Below are 23,633 nucleotides of genomic sequence, written 5' to 3'. Positions count from 1 at the left end.
ATACTCAGATCTAGTTCTGTTTATGCGGCACACAAAGAACAACGTATTCTCCTGGAAAAAAAAACATTTCAAGTAACCCATTAGTTGATCCAAATGACATTCTACTTCCACCACTGCACATAAAACTATGTCTCTATTTTATCAATATTCTGAGTAAAGATGGTGCTGTTTCTAAACATTTGTTGGCGGTACTTCCTCAACTTTCGTATGCTAAAATTAAAGAAGGCATATTTGTTGGCCCTCATATTAGGAAGTTATTGAATAAAGATTATTTTTCACAATGTTTATTGGAGAAAGAATCTGCAGCCTGACAATCATTCAAAAGCATCGTAGATGGTAGATGGTTTTCTTGGAAACAAGTGATAACTACAGACAAATTGTTTCTGAATTATTGAAAAATTATTGTGAATTGGGTACACGGATGTCACTCAAAAGTTTTTGCCTTCATATCCGTGCTTTTTTTGAGTATGATGAGTGATGAACAAGGAGAACGTGCTTATCAAGATTTAATCAAAGTTGAAAAAAAAATATCAAGGTTTTTGGGACAAAAGTATGCTGGGAGGTTATTGCTGGACTGTAATTCGTGAAACTGACTCAGAGAAATACAAACGATGTTTAAACACTGTCATTCGCTTTTGATTTTTTTTATTTGTGAATAAATTTATGATTTTTTTAAAACATAAAAAAACAATGATATTTTACATTTTGCAATGGATGTTTCAGTCCAATACCTTATATACCAGTGTTATTTTATGTTATAGATGTTAGCAATTTATTTAACTTATTTTATTCTGACAAATTAAGTCTCCTCCTCCCCCAAATATAAAAATATGTTATATGTACTGTTTAAAAAGATTTGAAATACATAAAGATAATCGTAGTAAATTTTCAGTTCAGTCAGTTTATGTTCACAAAATAATGGCGTAAAATTTAATTCCTTGATTATAAACGTTAGACTTTAAACTTCTTATACATTTTTATTATTTTTCTTACAGTATCAAAATATGACAGATCAAAAGAAACATAAACTGGTAAACAAAATACTTTATTTTGTATTATGTGATAAAATACGAATACTAATAGATAAAATTTTTATCATTTCATAGACCTCCGATTTCATAAACATGCAAAATCAGTTCCCGGATTCTGCTATCGTACTCCTCACAAGGAGTGCCAATAGCAAACTTCTTAATTGCCTCATCCTTATCTTCACTAGTAGATATATCCACCAGGTCAATTTTGTTTTCAGATTTATCCATTTTCATTTTTATAACAATTGTACTGGTGATTAAGCCGAATCGACAGTACTCCTTCCACTCCTGTTGTAGTACTTCGAAGGGATACATTTTTTGTGGATCTTCGCCTGCTTGTGTAATTACTTCAGAAAATACTTCGTAGTAGGCTTTGAGGAGTTCCTGTAGTCTATCGAATGTGTCCTTGGAAGCGCCCGAATATAAACAATAAGATAAATCTTGTGACGGGCATCCAGTTCTAGCCAATTGCCAGTCTAATAATCTAATATCGGACACGTTTTTATCGTTCTAAAAATAAACAATTAATCAGTGGTATTATATACAATAAACGTCACTCACGTCGTATTTAAACATCATGTTGTTGCTCCAGCAGTCTCCGTGACATAGAACCGGATATTTTCCTTTGTAGGTCAGAGAATCCAGGAGTAGGTTAGTTCCGTCTTTTGTGTACTTGGCGAATGCTGCGATCGCTTTGTCGTCCTCATATGGTTTCAGCTTTTGACTTGATTCAACCAACACATCATCGGTCATATTCCTGTAGATGTCTTGTTCGAAAAAGCTTTTGTGAACGTTCCCCAAATCTTGGACCAGTTTCGAAAATTTCTCCGGATGAAATTTGTTGTATAAAAATGTTGTCGCATGAAATTTCCCGTATGTTTTGAATATGAATTCCATGTGCTGGTAATCCAAGATTTTGGTCTTGTCGAACAGTTCGAAACCTTGCAGTTTGATGTTCTCGAAGACGATAAATTCGTTGCCCTCTTCCGAACTTGTGAGCAGACACCGGGGCACGTGTTCGAATATTGGAATGCCATTTTCGTTTTGGAACTGCTGAATGGCCGGTATTATCGTTTTATAGATAGCGATTTCATTCAGGAACGTGTGACGGATGGGATTAATCTGACGCACCTCTTCATTTTTGAACGCAAGTTTCACGACTATGTTCGTCGATTTGCCAGTGGTTTTGTCTAGGATTTCCAAGAACGTTATTTCACCCAAGTAGCCCTCTCCTTTCGCATTGGCACCGATCAACACCGTTTCGTATTTGTCACATCCCAATTTTTTCGCAACCTTTTCCACGATAGGGATGAGCGCTGACGGTACTGAATCGTGCATCTTATGGTTACTGCGGAACAAACCGTTTATTAACAGTAGCAAAGTTATACTAAACAATAAAAATGATCGTGCGCTATTTATTCAGTGTAGTTATGATGTTGTCCACTCATTGGATGATCGGCCAAAAATGTTTGCAGTATAATTTAAATTTCTCTTTATCTAATTGCGCTGCTTTCGGTTTATCGTGGAATTATTGGCATGCGATATTCTCTTAAAAATAAATTCTCATTAAGTACTTTACACTTTATATATGGTAATAATATAGATTACGGATTGTCAATTAATTTATATTTGTGTATATACGTATATAACATAATCATTTCCTCAGGATATTCTATATATATTTAATAGCAATTACATTTTATGAATCAAACCTTAGTATCTGTTTGTTTATATTTAAATAATTATGATGTTTTAATATTAATAAATACAATGTAATAAAATTTCGACGTTTAAGGTTTGTTAATCCATCATGTTTATCAATGAACATGATAATTGTTAGTTTTAATTATGTCTCTGTATTATTTTTTATAAATAATTCATTACGATAGAAACGTGTTTTATATTTTAATTTTGAAGTCTATTATAATTGCGTATAATATAACTTTAATCTGAAACGTGATAAGTAAACAATAATAAAAACCTCTTAAAGTTATGAGTGTGTAATTTTTATTATTATAGCAATAATATAACCATGTGATAAATAAGAACAATAGAACAGGCAGATCATTTAATAAAGTTAATTCACTTTATCCATAAAAATAGCCATTCAAATTAGAAGCATGTAAACATATTGTTCAAATATTTTAAGTGATGCAGATGATAACGTCAAAGTTAAAAAAAAAATAACAATAAATTAATTCACTTTATATATAAAAATAGATATTCGCATTAAAAGCATTTAAACATAATGTTCAAATATTTTAATTTGTGCAGACGATAAAGGCAAATTAAAAATAATACATAATAATAAATTAAATCACTTTATAAATAAAAATAGGCTTACAAATTAGAAGTCTATAAACATGGTATTCAAATATTTTAATTTATGCATATGATAATTTCAAATTTGAAAAAAAAGTTAATTCTCTTTATAAATAAAAATAGATATTTACATTAAAAGTATAATGTTAAAATATTTTAAGCTGTGCAGATGGTAAAGCGAAATTTGAAAAAAAAAATAAGAATAAGTTAATTCACTTTACAAATAAAAGTAGACATTCAAATTAGAAATCTGTAAACAAGGTGTACAAATATTTTAATTTGTGCAGATGATAAAGCTAAATTTACAAAAAAAAATAAGTTAATTCATCTTATAAATACAAACATAGTCATTCAAATTAAAAGTCTGTAAACAAAGTGTTCAAATATTTTAAGTTGTGCATATGATAAAGTCAAATTTAAAAAAAAAATAATGATAAATTAATTCACTTTATAAATAAAAATAGCCATTCAAATTAAAAGCCTGTAAACATATTATTCAAATATTTTAAGCGGTGCAGATGATAAAGCCAAATTTGAAAAATAAAACTAGTAACTGAATCAATATTACAAGTATTCCCATGACAATAATTTAAATAACAGTTTTTTATAATTTACGGTGTCGGAATGTGCGATTATATGACATAATGACATAATAAATTATAATGTTTGTACATATTATGTACATCAATTTAATAACAATGATGACATCACAGAATAAATTACCTTTATTCGTTGTGTGGATCTTTTGTTCAGATGATTATTTGATCATGTGATTGGGATTTAAAATCTACTACTATTGCTACTGAACCTTTTCCATATTATTCCTCTAAGTTTTAGTCTCAATTCTATTTTATTATATATTGCAAAGTTAGAAATAACGTCTTATTTATCTCATAATTGATAATTGATGCTTATCAAAACGATTAAATTCAAATTAGGTAAAGATTTAAATTGGAATGGATAAAAGTTAATTTTGCAAGTAAAATGTCCTTCAGTTTATGACAACTAATATCAAAATTAAATGTTATTATTGGTGTTCTTAATTACTATTTGCCATGTGACTGACTTTACACGTGCAGACAAACAATTATTAGTCATTGCAAAATTTAAGTTGTAAACAATAATTAAAAGCATATTTTTAATTAAATATTTTTTCAATCTATACAACTGCTTGATAGGCTTTCAAGTGAATCAGTGGCAAATGGTAATAATTATTAAAAATATGCACATGTTGTAAACAAAATGTATTTTGTTTTAATTTTTTAAATCCTTTAACAACTATTTTTTTAAAATTAATGTAAATATTCACATCAACAATTTAAAACATATATTTTCTTTTTACAAGTTTATCAAAATTTCTAATTTTATTTATACAAACTAGACATAAAAATTTTAAAAAATTACAGTCCTACATGCCACCAATTTTGTAAACATGCAGTAAGAGTTCTCGCGCTCTTCTATCGTATTCTGTTGAAGGCGTTCCTCGTACCATTTTCTTGGCCATTTCTATTTTATTGTCACTAGTGCTAATATCAACTAAGTCCAGTTTGTCTTCTTGTTCAGTAGTTTTAATTTTCATCACCATTAGAGACATGGTCCAGCCAAATTTACAATATTCCTTCCACTCTTCTTTCAATACCGAAAAGGGGTACACTTCTTCCGGATTTTCGCCAGCTTGTCGCAAAACCGCTGAGAAATGTTCGTAATAAAGCTTGAGTAAATCATCCAGTCTTTCGTACGTGTCTAGTGAGGCCCCTGAATAAAGGCAGTAGGATAAATCGTGAACTGGTGAACCTACTTTGGTGATTTGCCAGTCCAGTAGTTTTAAATCCACCACATTCCTTTTCTCCTGAAACATTAAATTACGTCAGTAAACAGGTATAAATTTATGTTTGGTACTTACATCATATTTAAACATCATATTATTGCTCCAGCAGTCTCCGTGAGTAAGTAGGGGGTATTTTCCTTGGTAGTACCACGATCGCCGGAATATTTCTATTCCATCTTTTAAATATTTGTCAAATGCCGCTATAACTTCATCGTCTTCGCCAGGAATTAGTTTTTCGCTTGCCATTTGAAACATTTGCGTCCACATCGTGATAGAATATTCGATTTTCATAAACGGTTCATACAGATCGTACAAGCCGCCCAATAATTTATCGAATTCTTTTGTTTTGTATTTTCTGTACAAAAAGCTGGTCGCATGTAAATAGGCATAGTTTTTATAGATTATTTCCATATGTTGATAGGATAAAATTTTCGTTTTGTCGAACAGTTCGAAGCCAATTTTTTTTATGTTCTCCAGTACCATATACTCATTGGTGTCTTCCCTACTAGTCAAAAAACATTTACTTATTTTGTCGAACTTCTCAAACCCATTTTCCACTTGAAATCGCTGCAGGGCCGGCAATATATCGTCATAAAAGTAAATCTCATTCAAAAACGTCTCCCTTATTGGATTAGTGTCCCTTGTTTGTTTATTAGTAAATGCCCTTTTCACAACCACGTGCTGGCACTTCCCATTGGTCTTGTCCTTTAACTCGAGAAATACAATTTCTCCAAGATACCCTTCCCCTTTGGCGTTGCCGCTGTGCAAAATTACGTCCACGTTATCGATGCCGATTTTTGCGGCGATTTTGTTTCCGAGCGCGATTATATCACTTGGCACCGAGTCCGTCATTCTGCGACTGTACAAACTAAACGTAAACAATCTACTGATCAGTCGCTTCTCCCCCACCGAATTATATACGCTTATGATAATGACATATTGAAATTTTAGCTTGTTTGAGCATGATAGTCCACTAATTGAGTGTTGGTATGTTTCTGTTTTTGTGATTGGCTATAGCTATACCAAATATATCAATAATGTTATTTAGATATTGATATGATGTAGGATGAGTCTCAGATTATCGGAACGCAAATTAAAATTAATTACAAAGATTCATATTTTTAATTATGCTGATAACATATTAATTATTTTGTTGCATTATACGAAGTATCCATAAAAAAATCTCCTCACTTTATTTTTAGAAAAAATATATATTAAGAACACTCAGGATATATTCAGATATTTTTATAAAATTTGGTATACAAGTGGGTATGTATTGTTGGCTTTTTGTTCTTTTTTCTTCATATATTTAAGGTATTTCAAACAAGCTTTTACTTAGTTTTTGTCACAATTTGTTTTATTCAGTAGTTTATGCTAAACGTTTAACGTGCCTATAGTACGAAAACAAAATAATTTTAGCCAATTAAATGAGTTTAACAGAGTTAGAATAATGGGGCTGCATTAAGCAGAAATTTCGTTTCGAGAAATAGGGCGGCGTTAATAATAATAATAATAATAATAATAATAATAATAATAATAATAATAATAATAATAATAATAATAATAATAATAATAATAATAATAATAATAATAATAATAATAATAATAATAATAATAATAATAATAATAATAATAATAATAATAATAATAATAGGACGTTGGCAGTCATGAAGTGAAGAGAGCAGAAGAAGTAGAAAAAGAGATTCCGGAAGACCCAGAGCTGCCACGGTGCCACAGGATCGCCGTCTTAGAATATTGACCCTAAGGGACAGGCCAATTGGTATTCGATCTGTTTAAGGTCTTTTAGACTGCAGACTTACTTGTACCAGCAAACCATAGGCGCTAACGTAGTGACGTCGATGAGATACCACAAAAAAATGTCGATAATCTCATTAAATCGATGCCATGATGTCATCAAAGAGGGGGTCCGACCCATTATTAGCTTCTGACACATTATGCTTTATGTTTATTTATGTTTAATTTTTTAATCAAGTATTTTTCTGTAATATGTTAGGTTAATATTTTTCTAAAAAAAAGTTGGAATAAATTAATTATTTCTGTTGAGTTTTTTTTTGCACGCAGTGTATATCTTTCTATGTTCTGAGTTACCTTTCTCAATTATTCTAAGGTAATTTCCTCACATCATTTAATTTAAGTTTTAAGAGTATTAGTTTAAGTATGGTATTGGTATTGAGTATGGTAAGAGTATTAGTAATAGTATTATTAGTATAATATTCCAATATTGTTGAAAAATAAAATAATTTGTGCCATTTTTGACACTTTATTCCATAACCTACGTAATTAACAATTACCCAGTAGTTTTTGTTGTGAGCCAAAAACATGACGTTTTGTCCATAAATATGTTACCTATTTTTATGATTTACAACTGAAAAGAAAGGTTGTTAAAATGGGACAAAAAATAAAATATGTCTATTAAACTTATCTGGTATAAGATAATGTGAGTAGTGTCCTATTAGTTTTTCTGTATTTCTTTATATTTGTGTGACAGTTTAAATATACTATACCAAATATAATCTAATATTTAGTGAAACAATACATTGCAAATAGGTGATTAACATATCATAAATAAAACTGTTAAGATGCAAAATACTGTTTGACAATTTACTTTAAATTACTATGACTCAATAAAATCATTAAAATAGAAATGTAGGAGGTTTTTCTATTCTAAGTGTAAAATAAATTAAATTTTGTGGAAAAGAATAAAATGACAATTTATACAGGAAAATTAAAAAAAATAATAGTATATTTATTTATTTTATTCTTGCTTATATAAATAAATTTTTAAATAATAAAATTATTATAAAAAATGTTTGAATCTTTGTTCTTGTTATAACAAACAAATATTAAAATATCGTTACAGTCCAAGATTTTCTTTACAGCCCTCCTATTTTGTATATGTGTAGTAACAATTCTCGTATTCTTTTGTCGTATTCCTCAGATGGAGTACCTTCTGAGAATTTTTGTGCCATTTCTTCCTTATTATCACTCATACTCAGTTCGACTAAATCGACTTTTTCTTCTTGCTTGGTCATTTTTATTTTAATCACCACGATGGAAATCAACAGCCCAAATTTACAATATTCCGTCCATTCGTCTTTTAGCACAGAAAAAGGATAAATTTCACCTGGATTTTCGCCAACTTTTCTCAAGACCGAAGAAAAACTGTCGTAGTATGTTTTGAGAAGCTCGTCCAATCTATCAAACGTATCTGCGGACGCGCCCGAATACAAACAATAGGACAAATCATGTACAGGGCTACCTACTTTTATAAGCTGCCAGTCCAAAAGTTTTAGATCTGTCATAGTTCCATTCTCCTACAATAAATATTTCTTTTACAAAATTACATTAAATTAAGGAAAACAAACAAACTAATTTAAAGTTAGTGAGTAGAATTAGTTTTGCTCAGAACAACACTTACATTAAATTTGAACATCATGTTATTACTCCAACAGTCTCCGTGTGTAAGAAGTGGATATTTTCCCGTATATGTCCATGCTTTTTCGAATATATCAATTCCCTTTTGGGTGTATTTTTCGTATGCTTTAATCACAGAATCATCCTCTCCGGGTTTTAACGTTTTTGCAGCAAGGGCAAACGACGTTTGCCATATTTTATCGAAAATATCTTTCTTAAGGAAATCGTCAGTCAAATCTTGTATATTAGATACCAATTTATTAAATTCTTCTGTTTGATATTTTCTGAATAAGTAGCTGGATGCGTGTAGTTGAGCGTATGTTTTAAAGATGAATTCCAGGTGTTGATAAGAAAGGATTTTTGTTTTGTCGAATATCTCGTATCCCAATTTTTTATTGTTCTCTAATACGATGTACTCATTGCAGTCTTCTGAATTGGTAAGGTAACATTTACTTATTTTGTCGAACTTTCCCAGCCCGTTTTCTTCTTGAAACCTCTGCAAACTTGGCATAATTTTGTCATAGAGGTAAATCTCGTTTAGGAATGTTTTTCTGATAGGACTCGTGTCTCTCACTTGGTCATTCAAAAATGCTCTCTTGACTACGATATACAACGACTTGCCACTGGATTTGTCTTTCAGTTGGAGGAAAATTATCTCCCCCAAATAGCCTTCGCCTTTATCATTACCACCTTCCAGAATCAACTCAAAGTCTTTTATTCCAATTCGACTGACGATTTTATTTGATAAAGCGATAATATCATCCGGCACTTCGTTCGACATGTTGTATACAAGGGAACAAGATCAACTGGCTATCGCTGATCTTTCACAGCACTTTATACTCGTGTCTTCAGTATTAAATTTTAAATAAGGCGCATTATTACTACTGATAATTTAAACTACTGATAAACCAAATAAATTATTTGGAAATGTTCGTTGTATACGCACGATAAGGACTTAAACTATTATGTCTGCTTATGATTTATTTACATATTTCCGTGATTCATTAAAACGTTTTATTATCTATTGAATAATTTTGCATAATTATTATTTATTTATTTCCATATTATGAAATCTATTTTTCTTCTCCTGTTATGTATATTAAATTTATCTGCATACTTTTTATTTATTTATAAATTCGTTAATAATTTTTGTCTATTACGTCTTTTAAATACCTGTTGTAGAAAAATTTACTAAAATATATTTTTGTTTTAAATATATATTTATTTAAATTTTATATTACTTTTTGTAAAAGTTAAAAATTATGGAGTATTTACTTAAAATATTTGTACAGATAAATTAAATTAAAATTGCACAATATTATACAATATATGTATCTATGAGATAAAGTGTATAATGACATTAAAAATCGCGATACCACTTATTGTTCTTGTATTTGATGGCAGCCTTAAAATATAATTTATTTTTATATATAATTAAGGTTTAAGTTCTATTTTAAACCTTAGTGTTCATTTGATCAAGATAATTTTTCTTTGTATAGTTACAACAGTTACAACAGGTACAACAAGTTACAGATTTACTTTACTATATGCATATATATCTAATATCTAATATTAAGATATTGTAAATAATAAATAGACTTTAACTCAAAATAAAAATGTAATATTTTCTAAGACTTAAATATTTATAATTTATAATTTAAATTACCATATGTAATACAATTATTTAAGTGAAAATTTTCGTAGGAAGTATTTCTAACTCAAAGAGTAAATAAAAATAAAGATATTTTGAGGAAATGATAATATAAATTAAAAACATAACAATAATCTTTATTATTATTTTTTTAGATATACATAGTATACGTTTAGTGTACGTGGTTGTCACTAACAGAATGGATCTGGAATATCTGTTGACGTCATAGGTGCTCATTACATTACTAGTATTGTTCCGTGCTGTTAAGTGAAGATTCATAATGCTAAATTGTATTTATCGGGTTTATAATTATGAAAATGGAACAGGGATTTCTGCGACAATAATAAGATAACTTGCAAAAGTTTGGTTCCGTTATAATAGTAATTTATTTTGCAAGAGCAAATTTCTGAGTACACAAATTCATTTATGTAAGCACTGAACATAAACTCTATTAGAAATAAGAATAATATGTAATAATTTTAATACAAATAAATTTATTTAAATGTGTAAAAAGGTAAGGCAAGTTTCTGTCTTGTTTTAACTTTGATTGAAAAAAGAGCTGAAGAAATAATTTTAAGAGGAATAAAATGAAAAAGTATTTATTTGCTAATCTAATCTATTAAAATAAAATGTACAATAAATTTAAATTAAGTGTGTCTATAAATATTTTATAATACCTTAAAAAGATCATCACATCACAAAATCTAACACATGTTGATGAAAGTTCAACATATTTTTTGATTATCTCTTTTCATCGCTTTGAATACCTTTTTGCTAATTTTCTAATTATTGGATTTATTATTTATTATTATTATATCATTCATTGTTTTTTATCTATTTTAATAATAATGGGGTTTCCAAATTTTTGTCCAGGAGTGTATTTTTAGGTGAATTGTAAAAATAAGTCTCAAGCTTTGGTAAGACAAGTAATAGATGAAAAAAGAAATAAAAACTTGAAGTTATTTGATTAGATATCTCGAATAAAGCGATATTCTTAACATTATTTTATTTCTTTTATTATGTGTATTAAATTTATTTGCTTTTTTAATAACAAAAATGACAATATAATAACTAATTCTCTTCTTTGTTAAATATTTGTTATATTATTTTTTGATTATTTATTATCCATTTATTATTTATTTATGTTATTTAAAATAATGTATGTAACTATTTATTATATATATTTATATGTATATGTATATATATTTTTTAATTTAAAAAAAATTTTATATTTATAATTAACTTTTAATAATTGTAAGAATAAAGTATTGTTTCATTAATGATTTTTTCTCAGAATGATTTTATTGTTCATTTATTGTTAAAAAATCAAGGTCTTACTTGTAGTGGGAAAACCTTATTATTTAATTATATGGTAATGACATTTCAAATTGGACATGGTTATATATTTATTATTGTTAAAAAAAAGAAATCACAGGCAAATTAGAAACACATAATTTAAAATAATTATATTTTATCACACTAATATACATTATTAAATCCAACCTAATTTTTCAAAGATTGGTAAAATCGTTTTTATCTTGTTTTTATGTTCGTCGCTCAATTCTTCTTCCTCCATCAACGTCTCGTGAGTAAATTCCTTCATCTGCTCTTCTTTCATTCCAGTTTTAAACACTGGATAGCACATTGAAACAATGTGATTGAACTGCCAATCTTTGAAGGCGGTGTGGATTTCCCTTTTGTATGACTCATACGTGAATGGTCCAGTGGCACACTTCAGACTGGTTAAGGTGGCAATGAACTCATCATAGTAGTACTTCAAGAGTAATTCCAAATTTTCTTCCAACAACTCGTTTCGTAAACTTGTAAAAATGTACATGAGTAGATCATCAGCTGGTGACGCCAGTTGGATAGTTTGGAAGTCGATAAGTTTTATTTCTACCGGATTATTGTTTACAATTCTGGTCATGGTGTTATTGACCCACAAATCTGCATGAACGATAGTCGCCCAAGGTTCCCGTGGCGGATACACTTTGGGCATCTCAAATTTGCCGTCGATTTTAGCCTTCAAGTGAACAAGTTCATCATTCTCAGATAGTATTTTGAAACAGTCCTTTTTCTGTTTTTGGTACACAACTTCCGGCAATGCGGTTTGCATTAAGGCGCCACCTAAGTATGGGCAAACTTTTTCTTGGAAAACTTGCGGAAACTTCAGTTTAAATGCCACAACAGTTGCTTGGAGGTTGGCTAGATTTTTTAACGTCAATTTAGCCGTTGCTAAGTCCACTCCACGCAGTCGATCGTCTACAGTAAAATTTTTCACTTTTAAGTTCTCCAAAATTAACACTGAATCGTCCTTAATGTTCCCATCTGCATCGAAACTTATTTTGGATCCATAGTATGTGGGAAAGTAATCCGCAACGTCCATCCCATTATCTCTTTGGAAGTTTTGCAGCAACGGTATCACCGTTCTGTAGAACTCGATTTCATTTTTAAAAGTAACATTAGAGTTAAAAATTTGCCTTAAAAACTCATTTTCGGGTATTAACTTCACGATTGCTTGAAGTGTTCGGTCGGATTTTGTCCTCTTGTTGTGGATTTCTATGTTCGCTTTTAAAATAATGCCGCCGTAATTGTCACCAGCTGCAGTTAATGGTCCAGTTGCACAGTTACGTATTTCTTCATCGATTTGTAAGTGTTCTTGGAGAGCCTCGCTGATATTTTTAATGTCCCCCATGTTAACACCGGCACGTTCAATTGTAAACTATGCGATCATTATATTATTAAATTTGATTCCGCATCAAGGTCGTACGCCGAGTCGTGGTACTTGTTAAGAGCGGTTTTTAGATTACAAACAAACAAAGGTTTATTTACTTATTTGAAAAGATAGGATATGTATTAACGTATTTCATGTAAACGTAATGTATAAATGTATAAAAAAAGTTCCCTCATACTTTTAACTTCAATAGCTATTGATTATTATTTTAATATGGACTAATAAATTGCAAAAATGAACGATGAAAAACACAAACTTTAATATAAACATAAACTATTATTGAGTAAATATTGTTGACAAGCTCTTAACAAATTAGTATTTATCTGATATTTGAGGCATAAACCCAAGTATCTGTCAAAGATTATTATCAGATCTCGAGTTGGTGATTAGTTTATTAGTTTTTTTTTAAGTCATTCTCTAATTTGAACAATATCAAATAACAGAGGAAAGTTTAACTGGAAGAGCATATCAAATTGAATATCAAATATGAACTTAGTTGAACATTACCGTGTCACATATACACACAGAATGATAGTTTTAATAATCATAAAAGTCATGATTAAATTTAGAAAGACAACATTTTCCTTTTGACATAATATACTTATCTGAAGATTCTTAACAACACTTTTATCCAAACATATTCAGACATAAGATTTGTTTATAGGTGGTATGTGAACCTATAAAATTAATTGAGACCGTCTTCACATAAATCCGGACAATAATGTGAGTGGATTTTTGACGACCAGCGTCAGGGTGCTTATACTAGTGTTTTTCAGATTAAAAATTAAGATTTATAGAGATATTTATATAAAAGTGCATTAAAGTGCTTTAATTTCATATAAATGTAAAAGTAAGTTTCTTATACGTCTGTTGTAGTCATCGTCTTCTGGCCCATTGATAAAATGATGCATCATTTCTTTTTCATTGCTCATATTACCCAAATCTGTTAAATCCACAACATCGTCGTCCTTCTTAGTTTTTAATCTAATAACCATAAAAGCCATAATGAATCCATAAGCACAGTATTCGATCCATTCTTTTTTCAATTCTTTCAATGGCAACAATTCGTCCGGATTCCCGCCACACTTTTTCACAATCACCGAAAAGCTTTCATGGTACGCTGAGAGTAGTTCGTCCAATCGATCAAAGGTCTCCTTAGACGCGCTCGAGTATAAACAATAAGTCAAATCCTGTACAATTGATCCCTTATGAGCAAGTTGAAAGTCCAGAAGTTTGATATCACTAAAGTTTCCATTGCTCTGAAAATAATAAAATTACAAATACAAACGCGAGTTTTTTAAAAGTTTTTAAGTGCTTACATCAAATTTGAACATCATATTATTGCTCCAAGCATCACCGTGACATATTACTGCGTATTTTCCTGTATAGTCGATTTTTTCCTTAAAAATTGACACCACATCGTTTTCGTATCTCTTAAATGCCTTTTTAACATCGTCATCAGTTCCTGGTATAAGTTTGTCTCCGAGCATATTGAACATTTGCTGTAACGCCTCCGTAAACAAAACCACATCCATGAACCTGTGGTAGATGTTGTCCAGTCCAGAATTAAGCGTTTCAAACAATTTCGGATTTTGTTCTCTCATTATAAATGAAGAGGCGTGATACTCGCCGTACACTTTGAAAATAAACTCCATATGTTCAAAAGTTGCGATCTGCTTTTTGTCAAACAACTGAAATCCAGATCCCTTGAGATTTTCCATAACGATATATTCCATTGGCGTTTCTAATGATGTCAAGTAGCATTTGGGCAACTTATCAAACTTATTTAGGCCTATCTGCACTTCGAATTTTTGTAATGCCGGAACAACAGTGTCGTAAAAGTAGACTTCATTAATGAAGGCAAATCTTACAGGTGCCGTATCTCTGATTTTAGAGTCAGTGAATGCCTTTTTAATAACTAAGTCGTGCGTTAAATTATCTGACGGATTTATTAACTCCAGGAAGAGAATTTCGCCTAAATAACCTTCACCCTTTTTATTACCTCCTTTCATTTTAACATTGTATTGGGTCAGTCCCAAAACTGAGGCCACTCTCTCGATAACAGAGGATACTTCGGATGGTACACTCATTTCGTCGTATCTGTCGCGGAACACGTATACCTTTGTACTAACAGTGCTTGACTGAATGCTATCTTTGCAATTTGACAAATATAATAATAGTGTATTAAATGAATGCTGTGCAAACTGACATTGAGCTTCCCACAGTTGCGTATCACTATGATTTAGTTAATTTACATGGCCGATTTCATTTAACCATAAACAACCGAGTCATTTATTTTCACTCTATTTTCCCTTCATCTATTTCGTATTACAGTGCTTTGAGTATTTGCGTATGATAATGCGTAATTTTTATAATATATTAATGTACCGAACAGATGTTTAGCGAACTAAATACTACTAATATGAAATGATTAAGTAGACAGATCTGGACTCCATTAATATCAAATATATTTGAGATTTATTTTAATAATAAAATATATTAATAATAGTTATTATTACTATTACTGGATGACACACATTTAGATTTGGAACTATAGTATAAAATGGAGTTAAAAAAGTATAGTATTAAATGTTTGATGATGGAGAAAATCAAAATTCTTGGATTTGAATCCACAAATACTTACAAATTGTTGGACAGTTTCATGCACAGAATTTCATATTACAGAAACAAAAATCAGAGATATATAATGAACATTGTTGAGAATGTGCCCGAATTTTTGAATAGAGTAAATACATAATAAATATGTATATAAGATAGAAATTGTTTTCAAGAAGCTTGAAATTCCTGAGGGGCGTGCAATGAATATTTTGTGAAAGAATTCTTTGTGTTATAAAGTGATCTCTCATGTTTACGGCACTGGAGTATCTATTTGATGTTCAGAAGTTAGGGATTTTGAAAAAAGTTTGTAAAAATTGCTTGTCACTGTTATTTTACATTAATTTTTTGTTTAGTATAGACATACATTTTACTTTTAATGAACATCGTCAATGTCCTCCATGTACATAGATGGCTACTTGACAGCTCCTCTACATGGATCTCTGGAATTATTCAATTCTTCTTAGAATATATTGGCTCTTATCGATAAAATTGTACCTCGAAGATCTGGAAAAGTATTGTGGAGGTGTTGATGGTCCAAATGTGCCGCCGTTTTAGCCTATTCCATGCGTGCTCCATAGGATTTGGGTCAGGTGACCTCGGTGAAAGGATAATGCCTTTTCAAGTCGTTGGATCACAATTCCAAATTGAAATTTTTTAGTATACCATTAACAATATCCTTACATCTGTACGGCCATAAATATTTTCAAAAATGACACTTCTAAACGTTCAACTAATGAAAAATATTATAAATTCTTAACATTGTACAAGACCTTGAAATAATTCTCAAAAGCTGTTAACTATAGAAATACTTAAATATCATTTGAAGAAGTAGTAAAAACTAGGATAATTCTAGGTATTTATGGAAATACAACAAAGGTCATGCAACAAAATGACTTTCAAGATCTCACCAATGACAAGGTCTGTTTGAATAAGTTAAATAATGCAAAATTATATATTAGAGCATAATATGCATTCAGAACAAGGGTCAGGATTTTCTGAAATGTGACTAACTGTAATAATTTTATTTCATTATACGTGATATTGTGAAAAATGTACAAGAGATACTTAAAATATAATTAAACTAATTTTATAATAGTTTAACAATATTTTATCTAAACGTATGTCCAGTATTTATTGAATTTGCTATTTACTATTTACAATTTGTTTTTTTTTTAACATTTTAACTCAAGTTTTAGGATTTGGTAATAACATATTTATTACTCTTTATTAAATAAAAAAACGTAAATATGTATTATTTAAAAATTTGATAAATGAACATAACATTAACAGCTTTCAATTTTTATTTTTATGACTTTGTAACTATGTTTGCATATTTAATAAAAATGTTGTGCTCGACCAAAGATGTCGCTTCTCGAAAAATTTTAAACTGTCGACAACAAATGTCTTTTTTATATTTATTTTTAGACCTAGCTGTTTATTTTTCCTGAAAAACATTTATATAAAATTATATTAAATGTTGAATTAGAATGTAGTATTAGTATGCTACTATTAAAATTCATTAAGTAGATTTCACGTGATGCGTGTATATACAGAAAAATTCCAACTCATTTACCATATATGCACACATTAATGTATTGAATATAATATCTTCACTTTATTGACTCGAAACATTGTCATTTTTTATGAGAAAATTTGCTTCCACATTTTGTAAGTGGATCTCGAGGTAGTGCACTTCTCAATAAATTTTACTACCAGTATACTTCATTACTCTTTTAATACCTTTGTAGCGTCTCTTTTTTACGATTGAGCTTTTCTTAATCTCGAAAATAGGAATGAAATATTTTATCGCACAAATTGAATTACGATCGTATCGTGACTCTGAATAATTAATTGCACATTTTTATGAAGGAGCTTTACTTTTTCTGTCTACCTTTTACATTAGTCTTTCTCTTGTCGATAATTAACTATCACGAAAAAAGGTTAATTAGAAAAAAATATAAAAAATATAGACACAGAGTATAAGACTGCAAAATGCAAAAATTAAGTTTTTATCACAACATAATCAGACTTAAGATTTGTTTACAATTTGCTAATGAACACATAATATTAAATGAGGCCGTTGTCGAACATAATTTCAGCAATGTAATTCACTCTTTCAGTGTGAGTAGGATTTTTCGTTTGTGAACTTTCATCGTTGTTGTCGGTTTCCTCCTGGACTTTCCCCAGTAAGACCTCCAAAACGATGAAACTCATATAAAGTCCAAATTTGGCGAATTCCTTCCAGTCACTCAAGAAGACGTCGTAAGGGTAAATGCCTGGGTCAGCATTGTGGTCGTTGATGGTTTGAATTAGACTGTCGTGATATATTTTGATGTAGGTCCGATAGTCCTCCAGGACGCCTTTAGAGCTGGAGGTCCACAGAAAATATGCCAGGTCAAGGCATGGGTTACCAACTTTTGAAATTTGCCAGTCTATTATACACAACTGTGTAGGAGTTTTTTGAGAATTGTTATCCTAAAAAATAGTTCATTTATAATTAAAATTGTAGATAATTTGGTTTAAATATTTAAAATGGCTTTTGGTGATATCTCTCTAGTGCAACACGATTTACATATTTCATTGTTTAAATTTAGTTTCGAATAATTAATTGGTGCTTACGACATATGTCTATTTAAATTTGTAATGATCAATAGACACATTTACTACTAAACTAATTAGAAGGAATTATTTGTTAATTGTTATAATCAATAATTATAATCTGTTCAAAGCAAGTTTACGAATTTGTTGCTTAAGATGTTTTCTCTTAATCCGATGTAATCAATATTTTACAAAGTTGGATTAATTGTAATAATAAAAATAATTTTATGTGAATGAAATTCCTAATAATTAATTACTTTTATTGGTTTGCATATTTCAATATTTAATTTAAATAAAATCAAATTAATTAACAGCTGATACCTCTTAATAGTTGACATTAATTTTGTATCAATTAATTCGTTTAAATTTATTTAAAAACAATATCCCTGATCAAAATATTTTGATTTATGCAGAGTTTTTCCGCATGTATTTTAAAAAAATAAATAAATGATAAAGCAATAAATTAAAAATTTAAATTTGATTCCATATTTAAGGATATATTTAATTTTGAACTTTGAAGGAGACTATTTCTTTTAATTTAAATAATCAATCAATAATTTGTACAATATTTATTTATATTTATTATTTTACTGATTTCGATTGACCGTGTTTATCACCATATTCAATGTTTACAAACATTCCACTCTAAAGAGAATATTTAAATGAACCGTAGAATTTATGATACTATCCTATATTTGTATTATTTTCAATAGATAAACCAGAATAACAATCTATATAATTGTTTATCTATATAATTTTACCTTATCTGTTTATTTAATTTTTTTGCAATGTGTATTTGCTCACGTAGGAATTGACCAAAATTTTACTTTTTACTTACATCATATTTAAACATTAAATTGTTACACCAACAGTCTCCATGCAATAAAACTGAATTCTGCGTTGGTGCGTTAGTACGATCTTTGATAAAATCGAATGCTTCTTTGCCAAAATTTTCCACGGCTTTCCTCACATCCTCCCGTTGAATAATTTTACAAGCTTTTCCAAACAGTTCCGTAATCAATTTTTTGAGTGATGCTGCGTAATCTGCGCCTTCAAAGATGTTGTTCAGATCTTTGGTCAACAGTTCGTACTTCTCCTTTCGCAGTTGTTTCATGGCAAAAGAAATTCCATGAAATTTCCCAAATTCTCTGCAAACCAAAGCCACATGGCTTTCATCCATGGGTGTTAGCTTATCCCACAACTTAAAACTCCTAGTACGCAAATCCTCCAAAGCAATCGTTTCCTCGAACTCACCATCTTCCGCCCTGAAACACCTAGCGTGGGAGTTAAACTTTTTCTTCGCCCTGTGTTTTATTTGAAACTTCAGGAACTCCGGAAAAATGACTTGGTAAATATAGATTTCCCTCAGGTAAGCCTTCCTCACAGGTGCCACCAGTCGAAACTGCTCGTCGGATTTGGACGACTTGAAGACCAGATTTAACACTATCGGACTTCTGCAATCGTTAATTTTCACCGTGGTTATTATACCCATGTAACCGTCGCCTCTGATCGACCCTTCAGATACGTCAACGGTGTATCTGGCGATGCCCTCATCTTGAGCTATTTTCCGCACTAACTCGGTCTGTTTAGGTGTCAGAGGAATGTCTAAAATATCCATGCTACGCGGTCCTCGACTGTACCACGTTCGCAACTATCTAGAAATAACTGACTCAGTTGGAGATGAGTAAGATAAACCAATTTGGACTAGTTCCCCTTCCAAATGATATGGATTTGTGTGTTTAGCGGTGACAACAACATTCACAATGAATTTTTAGTTGTCTACTATCTACTACTAAATATATTATTAGTATTTAATTAGCAATTGTCCCTAGTGGTTATTATTTATTGCCAATTAAAAATAATTGAAAATGTATTTATTTATTTAAGTTTAGTATTTTCTATGCTTTTATTTATAATAAGGCAGACGTTACTTAAGATATTAAAGAAAACTATTCATTGAAAACCGGTGTGGTTTTCCCATATAGGTAATAGGTGTTTTAAAAAACTAATTAGAACTGAATGATTGATAGGTGGGAAAACCTTAATTTAATTGAATAAAATAACAGGAATTTTAATGATTAATTGTTTATGGCAATTCGTTGCTTATGCAGGGCACATATTCAGATGTTAATATATAAAATTTGTTTCGCGGTATTTACCGTTAATTTTGTTCTTTTTTATTTTTAAATAAATCTCAGGTCAATGTGCAACCTTGCATTTATAACCGACTTTTCTTATTTTACTCACGTGCTCACCATTTCATATAAAAAGGAAAATGTACTGGTGCATTCAGTGTCAACAAGTGCAATATCAACATGTTCCTGTTTTACTTCAATTGTGAGTGCAATGTGAAATTATTAGTTTTGTCCTAATCCTCTTCATGTTTATTGTTTACTAAAAAATATTGTTGTTCCAGGTACATATGCTGGAACATTTATCATTATTTTATAATTAATTTGTCACTTGGACAATGCTACTGTGATTCTCACCACAATTACAAACTATAGTGTTTATAGGCAATAATTGTTAATAATTTGATGTTAAATCTCTTAAATTAAACATTCGAAAGAAACGACCACTTAATAAAATTAAATTATTTTGTCAAAAACTTGTCCCATCATGGCAAGCAAAACACGTGTTTATTGAAACAATAAAATGATATAGAACTTTAATCATAAACATTCATAAAGAAACGTGTAATTTGATTGTTGTTTTGGATTTACATAGTGCGTATATAAATGTGGTCATACCGGCAATAGTTTACCAAACTTTAGCGTAACTTGTACGTTGTGCTCGTGAAAACCCCGGTAAGTTTGATTGTTGTATAATTGTTTCTACCCTTGATACACCAAATTGTTAAAATTTACATAATTATTATAGCCGGAAGTAATCTGATATATTATGTTAATGCAAATTATTGTTTATTAAATTTCTTCAAAATATATTATGATAATAAACTAATTTTGCTCTAATAACACTAAAGGGAAGGGAAGGGGAAATTCTTTACTTATTAACTAATGTTTCAAGGCTATTATTGTTTTGAAGAGGTACTGTGCATCCTTATTTTTCACTTCATTATTATTAACTCCGATTGTTTGTTACATTACAGTAATCACCGTTTCTCGATATGACTTTATTAAACAACCTGATCGAGGACCTTGTGGCGAAGGTGATGAAGCACGAGAATTACTTAACGTACAAAATAGCGGACGAAGGTGAGAATTCCGCCAAAGGTGACGGCTATCTGGGAGAGATATCCTTTATTACCGTTAACGCAGCGAAAAACGGCGTTCGAAAACCTTATCACATGGTGATAAAAACGGCGAAAACGAGCGACGACTTCAGAATGAAGACCCCCATCAGGGAAGTCTTCGAACGAGAAGTTTACATGTACAACACAATTTTTCCCGCCTATAAAAGCTTCTTCAACGAATACTGCGTCGAATTTCCTAAAGTTAACTTCCCGCACATTTACGCTTCGTGTTTGGACAACAAGCGGGAGAGCATCGTCCTGCAGAATCTCAAAACCATCGGCTACGATTTGCACAACAGATTGATGCCCATGAACTTGAACCATGCTCACATGGTTTTCGCCAAATACGGCCAGTTTCACGGAATTTCTTTGGCACTGAGGCACAAACAGTCTTCGGTATTTCGCAACTTGACCAAGGACATGACCGATTTGTTTGGTATTTTTTTAACTCAAGCGAACATGATCCCGTCGTTGCAGACGGATTTTAAATATGCGATGGACCTTCTAAGGAAATTGGGAAGGTTAGACTTGGTGAGGAAATACGAAAAATGCAGATTCTACGAAGAGATGGATAAGATAGCGACGAAAAGCACGGATCCAAGTGATCCTGCTTCAGTCATATTACACGGTGATTGTTGGAACAATAATTTTATGTTTAAGTATGAGGTAGATAGATTATATTACAGTTTTTATAACAAATACGTTATTGTAATTTACGATGGTTTTAGGGTCTTACAAAGGAACAACCAACCGATATGGTTTTCATTGATTTTCAATTATCCAGGGTGGCTTCTCCCATCTATGATTTGTCCTATTTCTTTTACGCCTGTTGTGACAGACACATCCAATCAGATCTAATGTTTCTGTTAGAAGTTTACCACAATAATGTTACATCCATTCTAAAATCATTCGGATGTAACGTTAACGATATTTTGCCTTTTGAAAAATTAATTGATCATTGGAAGACTTTCGGTACAGTAGAAGTAATTTACATACATGTTTATTTATGTTTAATCGTTGCTTTCTGTTACAGGGAAATACGGTTTAATTATGTCTTTGTTTATTGTCAGGATTGAATTGTCGCATCCAAATGAGGCTCCGGATCTTGCCGACATTGCTGACAAAGGAAATATGGATGAATGTTTATCATTTAAAATTGCTAACCAGGTGCAATATGACCAAAGAATCTCAGACAACTACATTCAATTTGCTGAGCAGTTCTTGTAAACTGGATTTATTGCAGTGATATTATTTCAGTATTACTATTTATTTTATATTAAAATAAATAAGATGATAGTATATATATAAATATATGTGTTGTATTATTTAAGTAGCATTATTACTTACACTATCACTCATATGTAGAGTAATTTTAGAAACTTTCATTTGTCTTAATAAAAAAGTACGTTAAAATGTCTATATTATTGTTAGTTATGCAGTATGTTTGATAATAACAATACAGCAATATAATTGTTTATTAGTGAGTTTAGTTATATACTTCTAATATTTGAAAAAAATTCAAGGGTCAAAAGTAGAGCAGTATCTAGTTGCATATTCATTGTTTTTAATAATTTCTAAACACTTTTCTTCCATTAATTGTAGTAGCTTTTCAATTTAATAGTTTGATATTTCTTTCCACATATTTTGAACTTGTTCCTAGAGTTCATTCAAATTTGACAGTCTTTGGATTTGATGATCAATTTCAACCCAAACGTTTTCAACACCCTTCACCTCAATTAATAATTAATTATTAACAAAAATCTAATATCTTTGATATTTTGTTTCCAAATTTTAATCGTTTACTACTTACTAAAGTAAATAAATATATCCGTACAGAAAGGGAGGAACAAAATGTTCTTTTAATAAAATAATTATGTCTTTTAATTTGTTTCTCTACTTATGAGCGATAGTGTATGAAATTACTAAGGTATTTGAATTTTACATATTTTTTTAGGCTAATATCCTTAAACTCCGAGTAACTCACTTTACAAAATTAGCATCGCGACGCCTTCAAAGTTGGATGTAATTATATAAACAGTCCGAATTAATGAAGTCTTTTCTTTTTGGTAAACTTAAATTGACAAAACATCCAGTTGTATTCTGTCGTTAAATAACGTCAACTAAACCAAACTAATTGGATTCATTGTTGCGATAACGGAGTA

At 30.2% G+C, this 23,633-nt stretch overlaps 6 protein-coding genes across 6 annotated transcripts; 1 reads left to right on the top strand and 5 right to left on the bottom strand.

Annotated features, from left to right (window-relative positions):
• Positions 1-1,026: 1,026 nt before the first annotated feature.
• On the bottom strand, positions 1,027-2,436 carry LOC109602137 (uncharacterized). The gene is made up of 2 exons (XM_020018471.2): positions 1,593-2,436; positions 1,027-1,541 (listed from the first exon to the last, which is right to left on the bottom strand). The coding sequence occupies exons 1-2, from the start codon at positions 2,367-2,369 to the stop codon at positions 1,101-1,103; spliced, it is 1,218 nt and encodes a 405-aa protein (XP_019874030.1). The 5' UTR covers positions 2,370-2,436; the 3' UTR covers positions 1,027-1,100.
• A 2,221-nt stretch (positions 2,437-4,657) lies between these two features.
• Positions 4,658-6,058, bottom strand: LOC109602203 (uncharacterized). The gene is made up of 2 exons (XM_020018529.2): positions 5,257-6,058; positions 4,658-5,202 (listed from the first exon to the last, which is right to left on the bottom strand). Exons 1-2 carry the CDS (start codon positions 6,031-6,033, stop codon positions 4,762-4,764), a joined length of 1,218 nt encoding a protein of 405 aa, XP_019874088.2. The 5' UTR covers positions 6,034-6,058; the 3' UTR covers positions 4,658-4,761.
• A 1,879-nt stretch (positions 6,059-7,937) lies between these two features.
• Positions 7,938-15,209, bottom strand: LOC109601713 (uncharacterized). Its single transcript, XM_020017987.2, has 5 exons — positions 14,321-15,209; positions 13,829-14,260; positions 11,771-12,989; positions 8,621-9,414; positions 7,938-8,516 (listed from the first exon to the last, which is right to left on the bottom strand). The coding sequence occupies exons 1-5, from the start codon at positions 15,089-15,091 to the stop codon at positions 8,076-8,078; spliced, it is 3,657 nt and encodes a 1,218-aa protein (XP_019873546.2). The 5' UTR covers positions 15,092-15,209; the 3' UTR covers positions 7,938-8,075.
• On the bottom strand, positions 11,704-13,813 carry LOC109602812 (uncharacterized). Its single transcript, XM_020019255.2, has one exon. It carries the CDS (start codon positions 12,960-12,962, stop codon positions 11,760-11,762), a length of 1,203 nt encoding a protein of 400 aa, XP_019874814.1. The 5' UTR covers positions 12,963-13,813; the 3' UTR covers positions 11,704-11,759.
• Positions 15,210-16,732: 1,523 nt separating the features above from the next.
• LOC109601723 (uncharacterized) lies at positions 16,733-19,847 on the bottom strand. The gene is made up of 2 exons (XM_020017998.2): positions 19,057-19,847; positions 16,733-18,095 (listed from the first exon to the last, which is right to left on the bottom strand). Exons 1-2 carry the CDS (start codon positions 19,834-19,836, stop codon positions 17,688-17,690), a joined length of 1,188 nt encoding a protein of 395 aa, XP_019873557.2. The 5' UTR covers positions 19,837-19,847; the 3' UTR covers positions 16,733-17,687.
• Positions 19,848-20,627: 780 nt separating this feature from the next.
• LOC109602170 (uncharacterized) lies at positions 20,628-22,782 on the top strand. Its single transcript, XM_020018500.2, has 4 exons — positions 20,628-21,025; positions 21,328-22,137; positions 22,200-22,443; positions 22,505-22,782. Exons 2-4 carry the CDS (start codon positions 21,346-21,348, stop codon positions 22,696-22,698), a joined length of 1,230 nt encoding a protein of 409 aa, XP_019874059.2. The 5' UTR covers positions 20,628-21,025; positions 21,328-21,345; the 3' UTR covers positions 22,699-22,782.
• The last annotated feature ends 851 nt before the right edge of the window (positions 22,783-23,633 follow it).

The sequence above is a fragment of the Aethina tumida genome, chromosome 1, assembly GCF_024364675.1.
Source record: "Aethina tumida isolate Nest 87 chromosome 1, icAetTumi1.1, whole genome shotgun sequence".
NCBI classification, from domain to species: Eukaryota; Metazoa; Arthropoda; class Insecta; order Coleoptera; family Nitidulidae; genus Aethina; species Aethina tumida.
Note: the sequence above shows the minus strand (reverse complement) of the source record. Positions and strands in the feature narration are given on the sequence as shown.